General features: G+C 47.1%; 1 protein-coding gene across 2 annotated transcripts in view; it reads right to left on the bottom strand.

Moving 5' to 3' along the window:
* Positions 1-2,256: 2,256 nt before the first annotated feature.
* LOC123763948 (uncharacterized) overlaps positions 2,257-18,303 on the bottom strand; it is a 45,538-nt gene continuing 29,491 nt past the window's right edge. For both annotated transcript variants that reach the window (XM_045751289.2, XM_069329979.1), the window contains exons 10-14: positions 16,463-16,554; positions 9,098-9,234; positions 8,562-8,771; positions 8,207-8,377; positions 2,257-2,581 (exon numbers count right to left, since the gene is read on the bottom strand). In XM_045751289.2, coding sequence (XP_045607245.2) covers positions 2,526-2,581; positions 8,207-8,377; positions 8,562-8,771; positions 9,098-9,234; positions 16,463-16,554 — 666 coding nt within the window. In that variant the 3' untranslated portion in view covers positions 2,257-2,525. The remainder of the gene's footprint in view (positions 2,582-8,206; positions 8,378-8,561; positions 8,772-9,097; positions 9,235-16,462; positions 16,555-18,303) is intronic.

Below are 18,303 nucleotides of genomic sequence, written 5' to 3'. Positions count from 1 at the left end.
TAAAGCTAAAGCCCTGACAAAAAATTATAGACCAGTTGCACTAACATCACACACAAGTTTTTGAAAGAGATTTCTAGTTTTATGGAAAATAATTAGCTACACAACCCAGGACAACATAGATTTAGGGCGGGCAGATTCTGTCTGTCACAGTTACTAAACCACTATGACAAAATCACAGAAGCTCTAGAAGTAAAGCAAAATGCAGATGTTTTATACACAGACTTTGCAATGGCATTCGACAAATGTGACCATGGAGTGATAGCACACAAAATGAGGTCAATGGGAATAACTGGTAAAGTAGGACGCTGGATACTCATCTTTCTTGTCGAACAGAACACAGTAACAGTCAAATAAAATCGAGTCCAAGCGCAGTTAAAAGCTCTGTACCTCAAGGTTACAGTCCTTGCACCACTGCTGTTCCTTATTCTCATATTAGATATAGACAAAAATACAAGTCACAGCTTCGTGTCATCCTTTGCAGATGATACAAAAATCAGCATGAAAATTACCTCTGCTGAAGACATTGAAAAATTACAAGCAGATATCAACAAAGTTTTTGATAGGGCAGCAGAAAATAACACGAGGTTTAACAGTGATAAATTCCAGGTACTCAAGTACGGCAAAAATGAGGATCAAACATAATACAGGGCACAAAACACAATCGAATCTGCCCATAGTCAGAAAACAGCATGTCAAGGATTTGGGAATAATGATGTCCGACGATCTAACGTTTAGGGAGCATGAGCAAGCAAATATTGTCAGCCAGAAAAATGATAGGATGGATTACAAGAACTTTCAAATCCAGGGATCCCATCACAATGGTTGTACTCTTCAAGTCACTTGTGTTGTCCCGTCTTGAGTACTGCTCAGTACTCACTTTCCCCTTCAGAGCAGGAGAGATTGCTGAAATTGAGGGAATACGGAGAACATATACGGCCCACATAGACGCAATAAAGCACCTAAATTATTGGGATCGTCTCGGAGCTCTCTAAATGTACTCACTAGAAAGGAGATAGAGAGAGATACCAATAATATACACATGGAAAATACTGGAGGGCCAGGTCCCAAATTTACACAGTAAAAGAACAACGTACTGGAGTGAACGACATGGAAGAAAATGCAGGATAGAACCAGTGAAGAGCAGAGGTGCCATAGGCACAATAAGAGAACACTATAAACATCAGAGGTCCACGGTTGTTCAACGTCCTCCCAGCGACTATAAGAAATATTGTCGGAACAACCGTGGACATTACACACAGAAATCACAATTGCGTGATGCATCAAATGAACAAATCCACAAGGGCTGTGATGAGGATACGATTCTGCGTCCAAGAGCATCCCAAACGCAGCCTTAATAGACTGAGCTACGACATGGTCAAAAGGAGTTGAAACCGAAGTTCTACTGAATTTACTGGTTCCTGCAGCCTCTCCGAGACACAAACCAGGGTTTTACACAATTCCCCCCCATGCACTCGAGCTATGTCAATAGGCCGTTCTCCCTCTTCGCCCTTACTTTATTACACAGAAATCACAATTGTGTGATGCATCAAATGAACAAATCCACAAGGGCCGTGACGAGGATTCGAACCTTCGTCCGAGAGCATCCCAAATGCTGCCTTAATCGACTGAGCTATGGCATGGTCAAAAGGAGTTGAAACCGAAGTTCTATTGAACTTACTGGATCCTGCAGCCTCTCCGAGACACAAACCAGGGTTTTGACCATGTTGTAGCTCAGTCGATTAAGGCAGCGTCTGGGATGCTTTCGGACGCAGGTTCAAATCCTCGTCACGGCCCTTGTGGATTTGTTCAACCGTGGACATCTTCAATAGAAAACTAGACTGTTTTCTAAAATAAGTTCCGGACCAGCCGGGCTGTGGTGGGTATGTGGGCCTGTGGGCCACTCCAAGCAACAGCCTGGTGGACCAAACTTTCACAAGTCATGCCTGGCCTTGTGTGCCGGGTTTGGGGAGTAGAGCTCCCAAAACCCCATCAAGCAGGTATCAAGCAGGGATGCTAAGCCCCAAAATCATCTCAAGATAACTTCAAGAATTAAGCTCTCCTTATTTTCAGTTATTTAATAACATTTGGCTTACTGCAGGTCCAGTGCTGTAAGCAGGAATACTGTATATTAGTCTACACACTTTACGAGAAATTAATAATGCTGCTCTCTAGATACACTACTACAATAAATATAAATAACATTTCATAAATATTTGCACTGGTCAGAAATAACAAACCATGAAACTAATCAAACAATTATTATAAAATCTTTTATTGATTGCACATTTTAATTACTTGAAAATTATATGTATTTGATTTTTTCCGAGATGAAGTAAAATAAAACTACTGATACTTCATGTAGTTTGTGTCTTTAAAGATGAACCATATTGGAAGTCAATATGATACACGTGTCCTTCATACATAATGAAGGTTCAGTAACCATCAGCAAGCTTAATATACACAAATGCTTTATGAAGCACTGAAGTAGTCAAAGGTATCTTGCTTTCCAGTTGAACAATCGTCCTTTAATAGCCATCAAAAGTTCCCTCATCAACTTCATACAAGTCACACAGCAGATCAACTGAAAGAGATGTTTTGTTAAGTTATGTCACCAGACTTAAAATTATCTTATCATTAGCTTTTCACCATAATAACAAATATAAAATATAATCTGGAGCTGCACGGACATTAAATTTTTACTCCCTCCAATGTAGCTCTGATTCCTTGTTTCATTTAAGTTTTGATACTCTACATTTTTTTTTAAATTTTACACTGCTATTACACTGGAAATATTTTTGAGTTACTAATGTGAATATTGAGCAAATTAAGTTATTGCCTTAACCCTATCCAAATGACAAATGAAAGATCCAAATTTCCCCCTGGAATTCTTAATATGTATTACAAATATGGCCCCGATAGTTCCTAGGTATGATGGTGATCAAGATCACCTCAGTGTTGGGGGAACCATTTTATTCTCTTCCTCGGTTTATTGTGATATCCTTGATTTTTGACACAGTTTATTTGCCCATGGAGAGCTCTAATGATCTCACTCTGCAGGCTACCTCAATCCTGTTTTCCTGCCATTCAGGCATTGAAGGTTTGTGTTGTTCTTGTTGCAGGACAGAATCCACAGTTTGAGTTTGGTTATCATCTTGCTTCCTTTATTTTAGCATCAGGTTATTGCTTCCTCTTGGTTAGCAGACGGTTCTAAATTTTCTGTAAGGAACTGTAGAAACTGTTTTGCAGGTTCCCAGTGTTGATTGGACAGCTTTACCCTGACTCTGGCATGATTTCTGGACCCCTTTAATATCATTAACCAGGGTTTTTTTTGTTGTTGTTTCCATATAATCTTGCTAATTTACACCCTCCACATCCAGGTTTTCCTTATTGGGAAGTATATTGTTGCCAGTTTAAAGGTTCTCAATTGTCTGCCAGATATGGTTCAGTTCTTTTCCTGCCAGGAACTCTTCTTTCAGCAAACTCATTGCCTACCTTCTTGATGGATGTTGCCTTGACAAAATTGTTGCACATATACTTTGTGATGTGGGGACACCTTCAATGCTCTCCATTTGGGTAGAATTAAAAAAAAAAAAAAAAAAAAAAAAAAAAAAAAAAAAGTTTTCCTGAAATAAAAATGTGTAGTTCTTTAATCCCAGATAAATATGCTAAAAGTAAAAAAGTTGATTTTGGGTGATTACCATAATTTTTGGGCTGGCAACCACTTAAAATGTGTCTAGGGGGGGAGGGAGAAATGAATATATGGCCATAACTCACTAACCACTGGGGCTAGAGACATGACTTATGGCTCAAAATTTGCAGAATTCTCATGTTTTGTTATGTCTTAAGAGGAACTTTCTCTATTTGTGCAAGAAAAGAAGTTATTGGCAAAAAATCCATTTTGGGGGATTCCAGCATTGGTATCCCCATCTGTCAGTAGACAATTTATCATGCATCATAACTTTATTCACCTAATATTTATTGAGTAACATTTCCTCACCACTACAGTATTTACATTTCGTGGAGAACGCAATGTAAAATTGGATATTCACTCGTAGTGTGTTGGTTTTTGTTTTACCAGAACCATTCCCAGGAGGCCTACAAACTGGTTGCAAGATGGCTGTTAACTTGCAAGAAGTTCATTCTCCCTTTACAATCTTTATGGTTGTCTGACCATGTCTGGTCACCCTTCCATTGACTGGTGCTTAGGAAAATTGCATTTTGGTGTCAAATATTTTCATAAGTTTGCAGGATGTAATTTTTCAACTAATCAGGACATCTCTTCTTTCAAAACCAACAACTTATGCTAATGCCTCAGTCACCAACTTAACATGTCTCTCAATAGACTAGTTGTGACACGAATGGATGAGCTATAAAGGTGTCATTTGGCATTGCTCTATATCAAAATATATCTAGTGCCAAATGCCTGGACACAAGCCCCTTCCATGGTGTACAAGAAAAAAATTACCATTTTTTTTTTTCCTTTCTGATAGTTAAAATGCATTTCCTGAACATGGGAAAGTAAAAAAACAGCGTTGAATGTAATGAATTGCCATTTTCTGGGCGAGTTCCGGAGGTTCCCCAGAGCTTCCCGAGGTGATATGTATGTACAATATTAGACCATCGCATCAGTCAATTTGATTGGAGTTCTTGCCTACCACAGACCACGAGCCAGAACCTGGCCCCCTCAGAGGCACGAGGAGCAATGGCCTATAGAAAACCCATGTGTTGGATTCAATGTCTGCCATCGACTGGGTTAGGTATCCTGAAAGGAAGAGTCCCAAAACACTCCACCTGGTTAAAAATTTCTACCGAAAGCCGAACTATCAAGCAGAACGCCACAATCTGAAAATAAGAAACAAGCATGACATCACAACCGCCTTCTTGAGTCTTCAACCGTCTGCACAGCTCCCCCCCCCCCCTCCCTGGGAGGGAGTTAGGGGAGCCCAAGACCCTCGTGCCAACTATCCAACCCCAGTTCTGAGGCCGATGTGTTGAGTTGCAGTCGTTCGACTCTGGCTCCTGTCTCTGTGCAGTGCTGTACTCTTGGGGTGTTGTTCTGCTGTGTTGTGGTGTGCGAGCCAGAAGTAATTCACGGAGTAAAACCTGGGAGGCGGCTGCCATAACCTCCTTAACTCGAAGGGAAAACAACCGGTTGCAACCAGCAACCCAAAGCCACACACGAATGCCCAATGCCTAGGACCAGGAATGTTGACCAAATAACAGGAGGCCAGGACCCTGTTCGGCCTTAAAAATCCCTGTGCCTGAATATCAGCCCAAGACATGTTGCCGAAGATGGCAGCCAAAGCCGCAAACTTCCAAACGTCATGGGCCCGAGGATAGATTGCAGGCTGACTAGACTTATAACCCTGTGGATGACCTGGGAGACCTGAGTCCTGTAACAGGGAATGCGGGAAACCGGATCAACCCAGTGTTCCCAGCCACTGAAGCCAAGGTGCACAGGTGACTTCCTGCAAAAAGCTGCAACCGGACACAACACATGATGCACCCCCAGCCTGACCAACCAAGCATCATGACCCAAGGACCTCTCTCTGGAAATCAGACTTCTCATTCTTCGCCAGAAAAGAAGAAGGCTGCAACTGAACAAACCGACTACCAGGACCGAAGGAGCAAAAACCCCTGCACCAGGGTTGAGCATGAAGCTCGCCAACCTAACCCCCAGAAGCCGATGTCAGCAGAAATAGGAGTCTTGAAAAAACAATCTTGAACCGAATGGGCCACCAAGAACCGAGGAGGAGAGAGATAGGAGAGCACCCTGTCCAAGGACCAGGACGGCTCAGGCAGCGCATCAGCAGACCGGAGGTGAAACAAAGCATGAGAAAGTTTGTGGAACAGGGCAGAAGCATCAGCCACCCCAAACGCAAGCTGCAGCGACTCCGCCAGAGCCGCACAATACGAGGCGATTAGGCAATAAATGTAGGTCCTGAAATAGCCAAGACAGCCCGATCAGAAAGATGGCAACCTATAAAGAGAGATACAACCTACGAAGAGAGAGAAAATAGCGGAAAGAACGCCATGAAACTTCATACTGCCACCGAGACAAAGCTCTCAGTTGGGACACCAACAAAACCACCTGATCACCATACAAATGGTGATAAATCCGCATCAAAAAGACCAGACACGAAGAGCGGAGGAGAAGACCGAACTAGCCATGTATCGGACCGGTCCGATCTGCTGGAAGAGGCGAAGCCGTGGAAAATGCCCTGGGTTCGGACATTGAGCAAGCAGCGCATAAAACCAAGGCTGGGCCGGCCACCAAGGGGCCACTAGGACAACTCTTTCATGGTAAAACTCCAACAGACAACCTGAAGCAACAGCTAGACCAGGGTAAAGAAGTACAGGTAACCTGATCTCTACCAGTCCTGCCGAAAGGCATCCACCACGAACAATCTGCGGTCGGAGAAGGGCGCCACATATATATCGAGACACCCATCGACCAAGCTGTTGCGAAGAAGTCCACCTCTGGGAGTCCGTATGTCCGGTAGAGCCAACTGAAGGAGTCTGTGTCGATTGTCCATTTCATGGACAGGGGAATGAACCGAAACAGGCCGTCTGCCAGGATGTTGGACACACCCCGGATATGAACTTAACCAAGAGCCAAACTCCAAGAAACCAAAGCATATGAGCTACTCGAAGCGACCAGCCCCAAAGAGGTAAGGACTAGAGAGAACCCCTGCGGTTCAGGCAATGAACCACCGGAGAACAGTCCAAATGGAGATGAACGGTCGAATCCCGAGCGACCTGAACCTTCCGAAGCGACAGCCAGACTACCGCGAACTCCCGCACCAAGCTGTGAGCTTGACAGAAGAATGGTCGAACCTCCGAAGCGACAGCCAGACTGCCGCAAATTCCCATATCGAGCTGTGAGGCCGATCGAAGAACGGATCCCACCACCCCTAGCCGGCCTGGAGAGCACTGGTCACAAAGTCCCAGCCGAGAGACGACGCGTCCATAAACACATCAAGTGAGGGCGTGGGTAGGCACCAAAGCACTGTAACCCCAAAAAACGGAAAAGGTTGCCGGCGACAGCGACACAGCAACCAATGCAAGGCCCCTGGAGGCCAAACCCAGCAATTGTGAGGGGCAGAAGGGGCATTCCCAATGGAACCAGAACAGACATCTAAGCCAAACCCGACCCAATGGGTAAACCAGTACCCCCTGCCTGTCTCCGACTGTAGGGAATTATTTCACAAATGTACACTCATTTTAGTCTATATTTATGTACTGTGAAGTTCAGACTCCCGCACAACTGCTCAAACAACCACTGAGTGACTCGGGAACCCCCAGAAACAGCCGAAGGTGGGATCGCAGCCGCAGCAATGCCTCCAGAGGGAGAGACATGGAAGCCGTCCGAGAATCCCAAACAAGACCCAGCCAGGTCCGAACCTAGGATGGAACCAGATTGGACTTCCTCTATTTCACCAGATCCCGAACCCGGCGAGGTGGGAAAGAAACACACCCCCTGCAAGGCTCACTTGTCCGTGAGTAGACAAGCGGACCGGTTGGGAGCCCACACCAGCCAGTTGTTCTGGGGCGACCCCTTTCCCCTCCCCCCTCCCGGGAAGAGGGGAGCTGGGCAAACGTGTGGCACGTCTTATGTGACATCATGCTTGTTTGTTCGTTTAAAATTGGGGAGTCCTGTCTACTCGTTTGTCTATTTTTGTCGTTTTTAACCAGAATAGAGGTTTGTTTTGGGGGTGCTTACCTTTTTGGGTGCCTGTCCAGGTCGATGGCAGACATAGAATGCTCCAAAATCACACCTGCATGTCTATAGGCCATTGCTCCTCGTGCCTCTGAGGGGGTGCAGGTTCTGGCTAGTAGTCCCCAGTAGGGCTAGAACTCCACCCACATCGACTGATGCCAAAGTTAGGGATATCCTCATCAGCCTTGATAGCTCCATGGAGCCCGTAGGGGCTCCATGGAGCCCCTACGGGCTCCATTTTTTTTTCACAGGGCGCGCGCGCTTTAAAGTGTTAAAATGTACAATGAGGGAATTATAACTACTACTTTTAGGGATTAATCAGCTATAACTGGTGAACTTCCAGTTAGAACTTTGGTAATAATTATTTCACACAACACACCATTAGCTATTGGCATTAATATTCCACTGTTACTATTAATATAAATATTTACAGTGAAAGTTGTGACTAACTACAAGAATAGAGTGAGGTAGCTTGTGATAACATACCTGTTTGTCTGTCAGGTTGTATATCCTTTGCACTAGTAATGATGGTGCCCATCAAGGCTGTATAGTGAGGCAGATGAGCAACTTTCTCCCACCACTCTGGGTCTACTGTGGACCAACGGTGCAACACTCTCACACTAGACAGCAACAGCCTATACACCGTCTTTTCATAACCTTTATCAAAATATTATCACACTATCAAAATAGATTCTTTAAAAGGACGAAATATCAAGAGTATATTTTGAGGCAACTTATGTTAAAACTGGAATGTACCTAAAGAAGGGTAAAGTATATTGCTTCATAAATACAATAATACATATTTACACGAATTAATTTTTAAGAGAAATCTCATCCTTACGTCTCTCTGAATGTGTGTAATGCAATGCTTGATAAACCTGCTTGAGAAGTGTAGCCAACAACTGGGATGGGCAGATACAGTTGGATTGTAACCATGGTGGTGGATCTTCCACTAATACCATAACCCACTTCAGCAACTCGCTGACAGTGGTCACTTCACGTATGCATATTTTGTCAATGGTGCTACATAACTTTCCAACCAAACATGAACCTGAATAGAATTTGATAAGAGAAACATTTTTATTGGCAACATGTTTTACATTAAGATCATATGAATTCGTTATATAATATTTTATTTAATAATCACGACCCAATTAAAACACATTCCAATTAAGATGGCAAATAAGTTACCAATATAATAAAACAGAATTTATGAGTTGATTAATAGGGTAAGAATAGTTAAACAATTTAAGAAAAGGTCATTTTCACTGTGATCACAGTTGCAAAAATCTAGATGTAGTTTATGCAAGAGAAAATGCATATAAAGGCTACCTGTTAAGGATGGCAGTAATTGTAAGAGTAGACGAGGAGCAATACCTGCAGTGGTGCACATGAGGCTGGTGAGCGAGGCATGGCCAGCCACACCTACTAGAGCCTTCAACACAAGTAAATGTTCTCTGTCTGTGTTAATATTTGCAAAGCAGTCTATAAGAGATGCAATTACCTGCTCACATCTGCAATACAGTACAATTAAGAAATGTATTGAAAATTTATTGTATAAAACAATTAATGTATATATCATAAGAATGAAAGTAATATTAACTAGATACACTGCAAAATAAGTTTAATGATGTTGACCAGACCACACACTAGAAAGTGAAGGAACGACGACGTTGCGGTCCGTCCTGGACCATTCTCAAGTCGATAAGTTTAATGAAGCCCAAATTTAAGCGAACATTGAACCTCATCTTATTTGTGTGCGTGTGTGTAATTACCCAAGTTTACTCAAGTGTAATTACCTAGGGGTAGTTACAGGATGAGTCCTATGATCATGATGTCACATCTTTCCTGTAACTAACCTATCATATAACATCTTAAGCTTCTGATGTTATGGCATCCATACCCTTCCTGCCTAAAAAATGCATTGCATACTTCATTGCCAAAGAAGATATGGTCACTTTTACTCAAGGGAAGAAGGTACTGAATGTCAAATATCTCTCCTCTTTTCTGGTAAATATCAAATCCAGCATGGAAGGAACAGCCCCTTCCCTCATCCTCGTAGCTTGTTTAACATGTTGATACACGAATGTTTCCAGGTTGAGGTTTACGAATCAACAGGTCCAAAGGTCCCCTGTTCTAGATGAGGGGATCTGACAGCCGAGTGGACAGCACTCGGGATTCATAGTCCTGAGGTTCCAGGTTCAATTCCTGGCGGAGGCAGAAACAAATGGGCAGTTTCTTTTGCCCTCATGCCCCTATTTACCTAGCAGTAAATAGGTTCCTGGAAGTTAGACAGCTGCTACAGGCTGCTTCTTTGGGGTGTGTAACAAAACGAAGGCCTGGTCAAGGACTAGGCCACGGGGACCCTAAGCCCCGAAATCATCTCAAGATACCCTCAAGATAACTTCACATGCCTCCCAGTCTATGGATTTCAAGTTGAAGTCGCTAACTACCTACTTTTCCAGAACCCTGGAAAACTCCCTTGTGGTTGATACCTGGTTGAGGTTGGGTTTTTCCTTATCTGCCATTGACTGGGTTAGGCACCCTGAAAGGTAGGCATAATAAAACAAACCCCACAGGGTAAGAAAACAACAACAACAACAACAAAAAACAAAGAGGCAGAACTCCCTCCAATCCCAAGCAAACAAGCAAACGTCACACTCCACTGCCATGTCGCTCATCTGTGCAGCCCTCCCCTCCCCGAGAAGGGGGAGAGGGGAGCCCCGGACATCGCCGCGCTGGCTACATAGCATTCCAGTTCGGATGCCAAGTATCAAATAACGTGAAAAAAATGCCGACCGGAGGGACAGAGGGTTGCCAGGGAGCCTCCAGGGCTCACTCAGAAAATGGCGTTTCTTTACATTCAATGCTGGTTTTTTGTGGGGAGCCCCTATGGCTCCCTGGAGCTACATATTCAAAGATAAGGAAAAGGGAGACATATCCAGGAGGCAACCGCTACACACTCCTCAATACGAAGTTGAGCTAACTGGCTGCAACCTGCGACCCAAAGCAACACAGGAACACCTAGGAGCAGGAACGTTAACAAAATAACAGGCAACCAGGACCCTGTTCAATCTCCAAAATCCCTGCACCCGAATATCAGCCCAGGACATGTTGCCAAACACGGCAGCCAATACAGCAAACTTCCCAATGTCATGAACCCGATGATAGACCTCAGGCTGGCTAGACTTAATAACCCTGCATACAACCTGGGAGACTTGAGCCCTGGAACAGGGAACGAGGGAAACCGGATCAGCAGAAAGTGCATCCCCAGCCACTGAAGCTGAAGAGCACAGAAAACAGTGAAGAGCAGCAACCTGACAATACATGATGCACCACCGGCCTGATCAACCAAGCATCAATGACCCAAGGACCCCTCCGGAAAACAGCCGTCTCGTTCTTCACCAGAAAAGAAGAAGGCCACAACCGAACAAACTGACTACCAGGACCAAAAAGAGCAGAAACCCCTGTGCAGGAGGAGAGCATTAAGCTAGACTGACCCTTTCCCCAGAGGCCAATGCCAAAAGAATCAGAGCTATGGAAAAACCAATTGAACTGAAAGGGCCATCACAAACCGAGGAGATGAAATATAGGAGAGCACCCCGTCCAAGGACCAGGACATCTCGGGCAACTCCGTTTCACCTCAGGCGGTGGCTCTGCTTATGCAGGCCAGAGGTGAAAAAGCAAGAGAAAGCATATGGAATGGGGCAGAAGTGACATCCACCTCGAACACAAACTGGAGTGGGTCCGCCAGCCCTGCACGATACAAAGCGACAGTATTAGGCATCAAATGACTGTCCTGAAAAAGCCAGGACAGAAAGGAAAAGACAAAATACGAAGAGAGAAAATGGCGGAAAGAACAGCAGGAAACCTGATACTGTCGCCGAGACGAAGCTCTCAGGTGGAACACCATCAACGAAGCCACCTGATCACCATACAAATGGTGATGAACCCGCGTCAAAATGACCAGATGGGAAGAGCCGAGAAGACAAAACCACCCGTGTACCAGACCAGTCTGACCCGCTGGAAGAGGCGGAGCCACGGAAAATGCCCTGGTATTGCACACTGAGCAAGGCACCCGGAGAATAAACCCAGCAATCGCGAGAGAAGCAGAAGGGGCGTCTCTGAAGGAACCAGAACAGACGCCGAAGCCAAACTCAACCTAGCAGGTAGACCACCACGGCAAAGTTCAAACTCTCACACAACTGCTCGAGTAACTGCCGAGTGACCTGAGCCCAAGGCACAACCGCAGCCTCAGCAATGCTTCCAGAGGGAGAGACATGGAAGTGACCTGAGAACCCCAAACAAGACCCAGCCAGGTCTGAACCTGGTATGAAACCAGATGTTACATCCTTCAGTTCACCAGGAACCCGAACCCGGTGAGCTGGGAAAGAACAACACCCATGGCGAGCAGACAAGTGAACCGGCTGGAAGCCCACACCAACCAATCCTCAAGGTAGGCTAGGACTCGAACCCCTAGCAGACGCAGACCACGACCCGGGTAAGAGGCGTGAATATGCGGGGTGCCAGATTCGAGCCAAAAGAAAGGCAATGAAAGTGGTAAGCCTGATACCCCACCACGAAAGCTAACCAGTCCCTGAACCCTGGATGAATAGGAACGTGCCAATACGTATCTATAAGGTTCAGGGACACCATCCAGGCACCCGGGTCCAAAAGAGGCTGGACCCGAGAGAGTGGTCATCCGAAAGGAGGGGCAAGGAATCCAGGGGTTCAGACGGGACAAGTCCAGAATGAACCACAGATCCGCACAGTCACGTTTTGGCACTGGAAACCAGGCGGGAAACTCACCCGAGGGATAGGATCGTTTCAACCACACCCACTCCGAGATGACCTGAAGAAACACAGGGAAAAGTCGTCCCCGCCAGCCCCGAACCCCCTGAAGGGGAAGGAGCCGCCCAACGCCACCACAGGCCGGATGACACGATTGTAAACCCCCACGAATTGTGGGACCAAGCACGAGCTCCCCCCCCCCCCCCAACAACATGCCCAGTTGACTGGGCGAACTGCGAAAGGGCTGATGATTGTTACAAGAAGCCGACCAACAAACAGCGATCATTGCGCCAACACTGGCTTCGAAGGCAACGTTTGGCACTAAAGGCCCACCTCAACCAGCTGTACCCCAAGCCCTGGCATGACCCTTCCGAGAAGACTGAGAACGGTCGCCCCGGAGAACCAACAAGTCTGACATAGGATGACAACTAGACGAAGCTGCCTGCAGAAACTGCGTGACAGCAACGGATAAAATGGTGACGAAAACCCAAGAGCCAGGGGGCACAAGTGGATTCCAAACAGAGCGAGTACAGTCTGACGGTAAGTGAGGTGAGAACAGAGACACCACCTCCTCCAGGATAGGCACAAACAGCTTCAACAGCGCGGTCGACGCCCAAGCAACCGAGGACAGCACAACAGACGAAGGCCCAGCACTCAACGCCTCCGCATCATCCTCAAGCCAAGCAGAAGACAGCTCGAGAAGGCAAAAGAAGTGCAAGACTGAAGCCAATTGCCCATTCAGGTGTGCAAATCCTCAGCAACCAAGAACGCCAATAGGATAAGAACCTGGATGTGCAACTGCACAAGGCCAACATCCCAAGAAAGCATAGAGACGAACAAGCATGCATTAAGGCACTCAAACTCACCCCCCTAGGTAAACCTGCAAAATGGTACAAGTCTCTCGTCACACAAGCGTGCAGGTTCGACAGAACTCGTGCCACACCCCCAACGAAAAGAAAGGGCAGTCTGCCAGCCAAGACTCTGGAACCTCCCAACGCACCCTTTATTGAACTAAAGAACTGAATTCAAATAAGAAGAAGAACTGAACTCAAATAAGGACGGATCCATCATGGAGGCAGAATCCTAGTTTCGCAAGAGGTACCGCAGCAAGAGCCTCCCAAACCTCCCTAGGGGAGATACAAGAAGCAGAAAACCTCCGGAAGGACGGGGCCGAGGAACCCAAGGGAATCTGGAACTGAACCCGGGGAGGAGCCAACCCAAGATCATACTCATACAGGGGGGTAAGAAAACCCCTTCCCCTGCAACAAAGGGGAGGGCCCAAGGCCCCCAGGTCGCTGGGGGCCTTGGCCACTGGGATCCCCCAAGTCAGGACCCAGGGCAGAGCAGTCTTCCATACCTTGAGATAATTTTGGGGCCAAGTGTCTCCGTGGCCTAGTCGTTGACCAGGCCTCCTCTCCCTCCATAATGTAAGCATAAGGGCATCAATGCATTCTTGTTCGCCCCTGTGCTTTCTCAAAATGTTGACCTTGTGCAGCTGCATGTGCAGGTTCCTACCCTTTTGGTGTCCCTGGTTGCCGAGGATTTGTGCGCCCGTGGGCATACGTGGGCATACTGGTGGGACCCAGAAGCCTCGGCAACAGAAACTGCCTTGAATGCCTTCGTCCCCAACCCGAGTGGGGCAGCCCCTGAAGCTGCCCGAGTTTCAGTACCAACTAAACCCTGCCCAAACTCTGAAACCCTTATACGTTTGGGAGCAGGGTGAACAACAGGGAAAGGACCATGGAGTGCAGAGGGAACCAAAGTTGAAGCAACTAACTCCCCCAGGTCTGGGTCCCCATAACCAAAGCGGGGCAGCCACGAGGCATCCGGGTGGGAACCAACCTTGTGCATTGCAGCAACCTGAACCTAGTATGCAACGTGGATGCTGCCTGTACCCTAATAGTAATGTCAATAGAATAGTACTGGAGAACAAACAGAGAACATGACTCGCAAGAAACTCCGGGTCAATGGTGTTTTTGACCCAACAGGCAGCATGACCGAGGCAAACGAGGTTACTGTCACCATGAGACAAGGGCACACAGCAACCTTTAAACCCACATGAGGCAAGCTGGAACTCTGAAGACGTATCCATAGGTCCACCGAGCTCCGATAGGGTTTTCCAGGGCCCGTAGGGTGACTGCTACGGAAAGCCCAAGCAAGGTGTTGCTAACTGGTCAAGATCCAAAGCCCAAAGATAAGGGAGAGATCAAAACACTGAAACCTCTGCAACGTGTACAATCACAGGGGCTTAGCAGAAGGCCACCAAAATATGAGAAGTGGAACTACAGCATAGCCACACCAGGCAGACCCCAACCAGACAATAAAAACAAGAAAAACCCCGCAAAAGTACAACGTCCCCAGAGGAAACAGGAACTGGCTGCCGCATAGGTAGGCAGGGTGCACAACACCTTGACACCCCAACCAGCACGATGCTACTCCCTACCCAAGGCTAAACAAGGGTGGGGTAAATCCTGAGCAGCAAAAACCCCTAGGGAAATGGTTCCCGAACGCATCGGGGAAGAGAACCCTAATATGCAGTACTTCCAGGGCCTCTAGGGAAGGATGCCCCTAAGTGCATGCAGCCCCAGTACTCTTGAGGACACCTAGCCACCACACACAACAACACTGCAGAGGTCGCCACGAAAGCAAAACCCCGCCTTGGAATTCGAGGGCAGAAAAGACGTCCACCCCAGACCACATTAGAGAAAGAACTGGAGTGCTCGGTATGCGGCGTGGAGAGGTCAGTGGCTTCCCCTTCCCTCTCTTGGGGAGGGCTGCACGGACGAGCGACACGGTGGTGCAGTGTGACATTTGCTTCTTTGCTCGTTTCCTTTGGATTGGAGGGAGTACTGTCTCTCCATTTTTCTTACCATGTGGGGTTTGTTTCGTTATGCCTACCTTTCTGGGTGCCTAACCCCAGTTGATGGCAGATAAGGGAAAAACCCCAACCATGGGGGGAGGGGGGGTTTCCAGGGCCATTGCTCCCTGCACCTCTCTGAGGGGGGCCAAGATCTGGCTCGTGGTCCCTGATAGGCTGAACTCCATAGACTAATGCCCCAGTCTAATATATCGCATATTAGCTCGATAGCTCCAAGGAGCCGTAGGGACTCCCACTTAAATTACCCTTGTCAACTTTGTTCACTTCTGTTATGATTTTGTATATGGTTACTGCATTGGCTCTCTTCCTTCTAACTACTAGCTTTGGCATATTTAAATCCTCCAGCTTCTCCTCACACTTCTTGCTTTGGGGTCCACAAGCCATTTAGTAGCATCTGTGAACTTTTCTGGTTTATTAGTGAACTTCTTGGGACATGAACACCACACAACTGCTGTATACACTGTATTCTAATTTCAGCTTTACAAATGTTGTGAGCAATTTCTTTTTATTTCCCCATTCATGAATTTAAAAGTGATAGTGACAATTGCAAATAGAGCATAGGTTTCTCTCACAATATCTTGAATGTTATCCTCCGACTCTCTACGTAAATCAAGTGGCACACAGCAAACTTAGCATGAATTGAGAGGAAACCGAGTCACAATTTTGTTAGAAAATACAACTGAAAATTAACACCACTCACAATGACCAAAGTCTGTGTGTTATCTCAAGTTCCAAACTTCAGAAAGCCAAAAGCAAAGGGAAGCTTAATCAAGGAGGAATAGGGATCAAGTTCCATTCTTATTCCAATAAGATAAAATGGGCCTTTTGAAAACATTAAACCTTTGTCAACTACATTTAACTTGGATTGTAACAATGAGATTAAAGCATGCAGTAAATATGGAAGTCTGACCTCTCCAAAAGTACACTGAAACAGAACTCTAAAACTTGCCAAATATGCACTTCTATGCAACTTCTATGGTAAACCAATAACAAATGATAATGATAAACCAAGATAACTTCACACCAACACAAAATCAATTACTTCCTATTTAAAAACAAACTGGACTACTCACATTATTTTGTCTTTTGGTGATGACACAAAACTTGCAATTTTCTCCATAGTTTCCAGAATGATACAGCAAATTCTGTTGTTGACAAGAACTTCCTGGAGGGAGGAAAAAAAAAAACAAGCGTTGAATGTAATGAAACGCCATTTTCTGGGCGAGATCCGGAGGCTCCCCGGAGCTTTACCAGGCTGATATGATAATGTCAGACTTTGGCATCAGTCATGTGTATGGAGTTCTAGGGCCTACCAGGGAACACGGCCAGAACCTGGCCCCCTCAGAGAGGCAAGGGGAGCAATGGCCTATAGAAACCCATGTGGTTGGAAGCATTCTATGTCTACCATCGACCAGGTCAAGCATCCAGAAAGGTAAGCATTCCAAAATAAACCCCTATTCTGGTTAAAATTGCTACCAAAAGCCGAACTAGTGGATAGAACTCCCCAACAGAAAACAAGCAAACTAGTATGATGTCACACGTCACTGTGCTGCTGTTTGCGCAGCTCCCCCCTCCCCGGGAAGGGGAAGGGGGAGCCCCAGACCTCACACGACGGCTATCCACCCATCAGTTCCGAGGCTGGATGTCAAAACACGCGAAAAACCTCCGACCGGAGGGAGGGAGGGATGCCGGGGAGCCTCCGGGTCTCGCCCAGAAAATGGCGTTTCATTACATTCAACGTTGGTTTTCTAGGGGGAGCCCCATCGGCTCCCCAGAACTAACTACCCACAGAGGAAGGTCAAAGGGAAGGAACCGGGAGGCAGACACCACGCACCCCTCAACGGAAGCGAGACAACCGGCAGCCAACGCCAACCCAAGGCGACATAGCCTGAAAAAGGCCCCAGGAACAACACGAGACAACGAGCAGCAAGGCCTCTGTACGAACACCAAAGATCCGTGCCCGAATGACAGCAAGGACACGCCACCAAGACAGCAGCAAGAGCAGCGAAGCCACGAACGCCACAGGCATGGGAAAAGAACACAGGCAGGCCAGTCGCAAGAACACGGCTGACAACCCGGGACACCGTCACCCGCGAACAGGGAAGAAAGGAACCGGATCAACTCAAAACACGCCCCGGACATAAAGGCCGTGGCATGCAAATAACAGGAGGAGGGCTGCCACTGAACACAAAATCACGACACACCCCCGACCCGACCAACCAAGCACCAACAACCCAAGGACCCCTCCGGAACGCAGCAGCCCCAATCCGTGCCAGAAAAGTTGGAGACTGCTGCCACCAAAAGAACTAAAATGCCAAAACCGAAGGAGCAGAACCCCCCCCCCCCCACCGAGGGGCAAGATGCCCAGCGACCTGACCCCCCTCCCCCCCAAGAGGCAAATGCCAACAGGAAAAAAGCCGCCGAAAAAAACCCAGAACCGATGGGGCACCACCAACCGAGGAGAAGACAAAGCACGATGACCAGAGACCAGGACGGTGCAAGTGGCGCACGAACAGGCTGGAGGTGAAACAATGCACGAGACCGCTTACCAACAGTGCAGATGCAACACCAAGACCGAAAGCAGGCCAAAGCGGCTCCGCCAGCGCCGCATGAAACGAGGTGACAGTACGTGGCAAGACGACGGCCCCCAACCCCACCAGAAAAAAACCAAGCCGATAGTAACAACTGCAGCACCTAAGAAGGGACCGGAGGAAAAGGAAGGACCACCAAAATACCCTATACTGCCGCCAAGAAGAAGTACGCAGGTGGAACACCTACCACGAAGCCACCAGACCACCAACCGGAGGCGAGACACACGAGGCAGAACGTAAACAGCCCCGACAAGGCACCTCCGAGCCCAGGAAAAGGCGGAGCCGCAGGAAGATCTCTGGCGCGACCACCAAAGCCCAGGAGG

Source organism: Procambarus clarkii, chromosome 23 (genome assembly GCF_040958095.1).
Source record: "Procambarus clarkii isolate CNS0578487 chromosome 23, FALCON_Pclarkii_2.0, whole genome shotgun sequence".
In the NCBI taxonomy this organism is placed as follows: Eukaryota; Metazoa; Arthropoda; class Malacostraca; order Decapoda; family Cambaridae; genus Procambarus; species Procambarus clarkii.
Note: the sequence above shows the minus strand (reverse complement) of the source record. Positions and strands in the feature narration are given on the sequence as shown.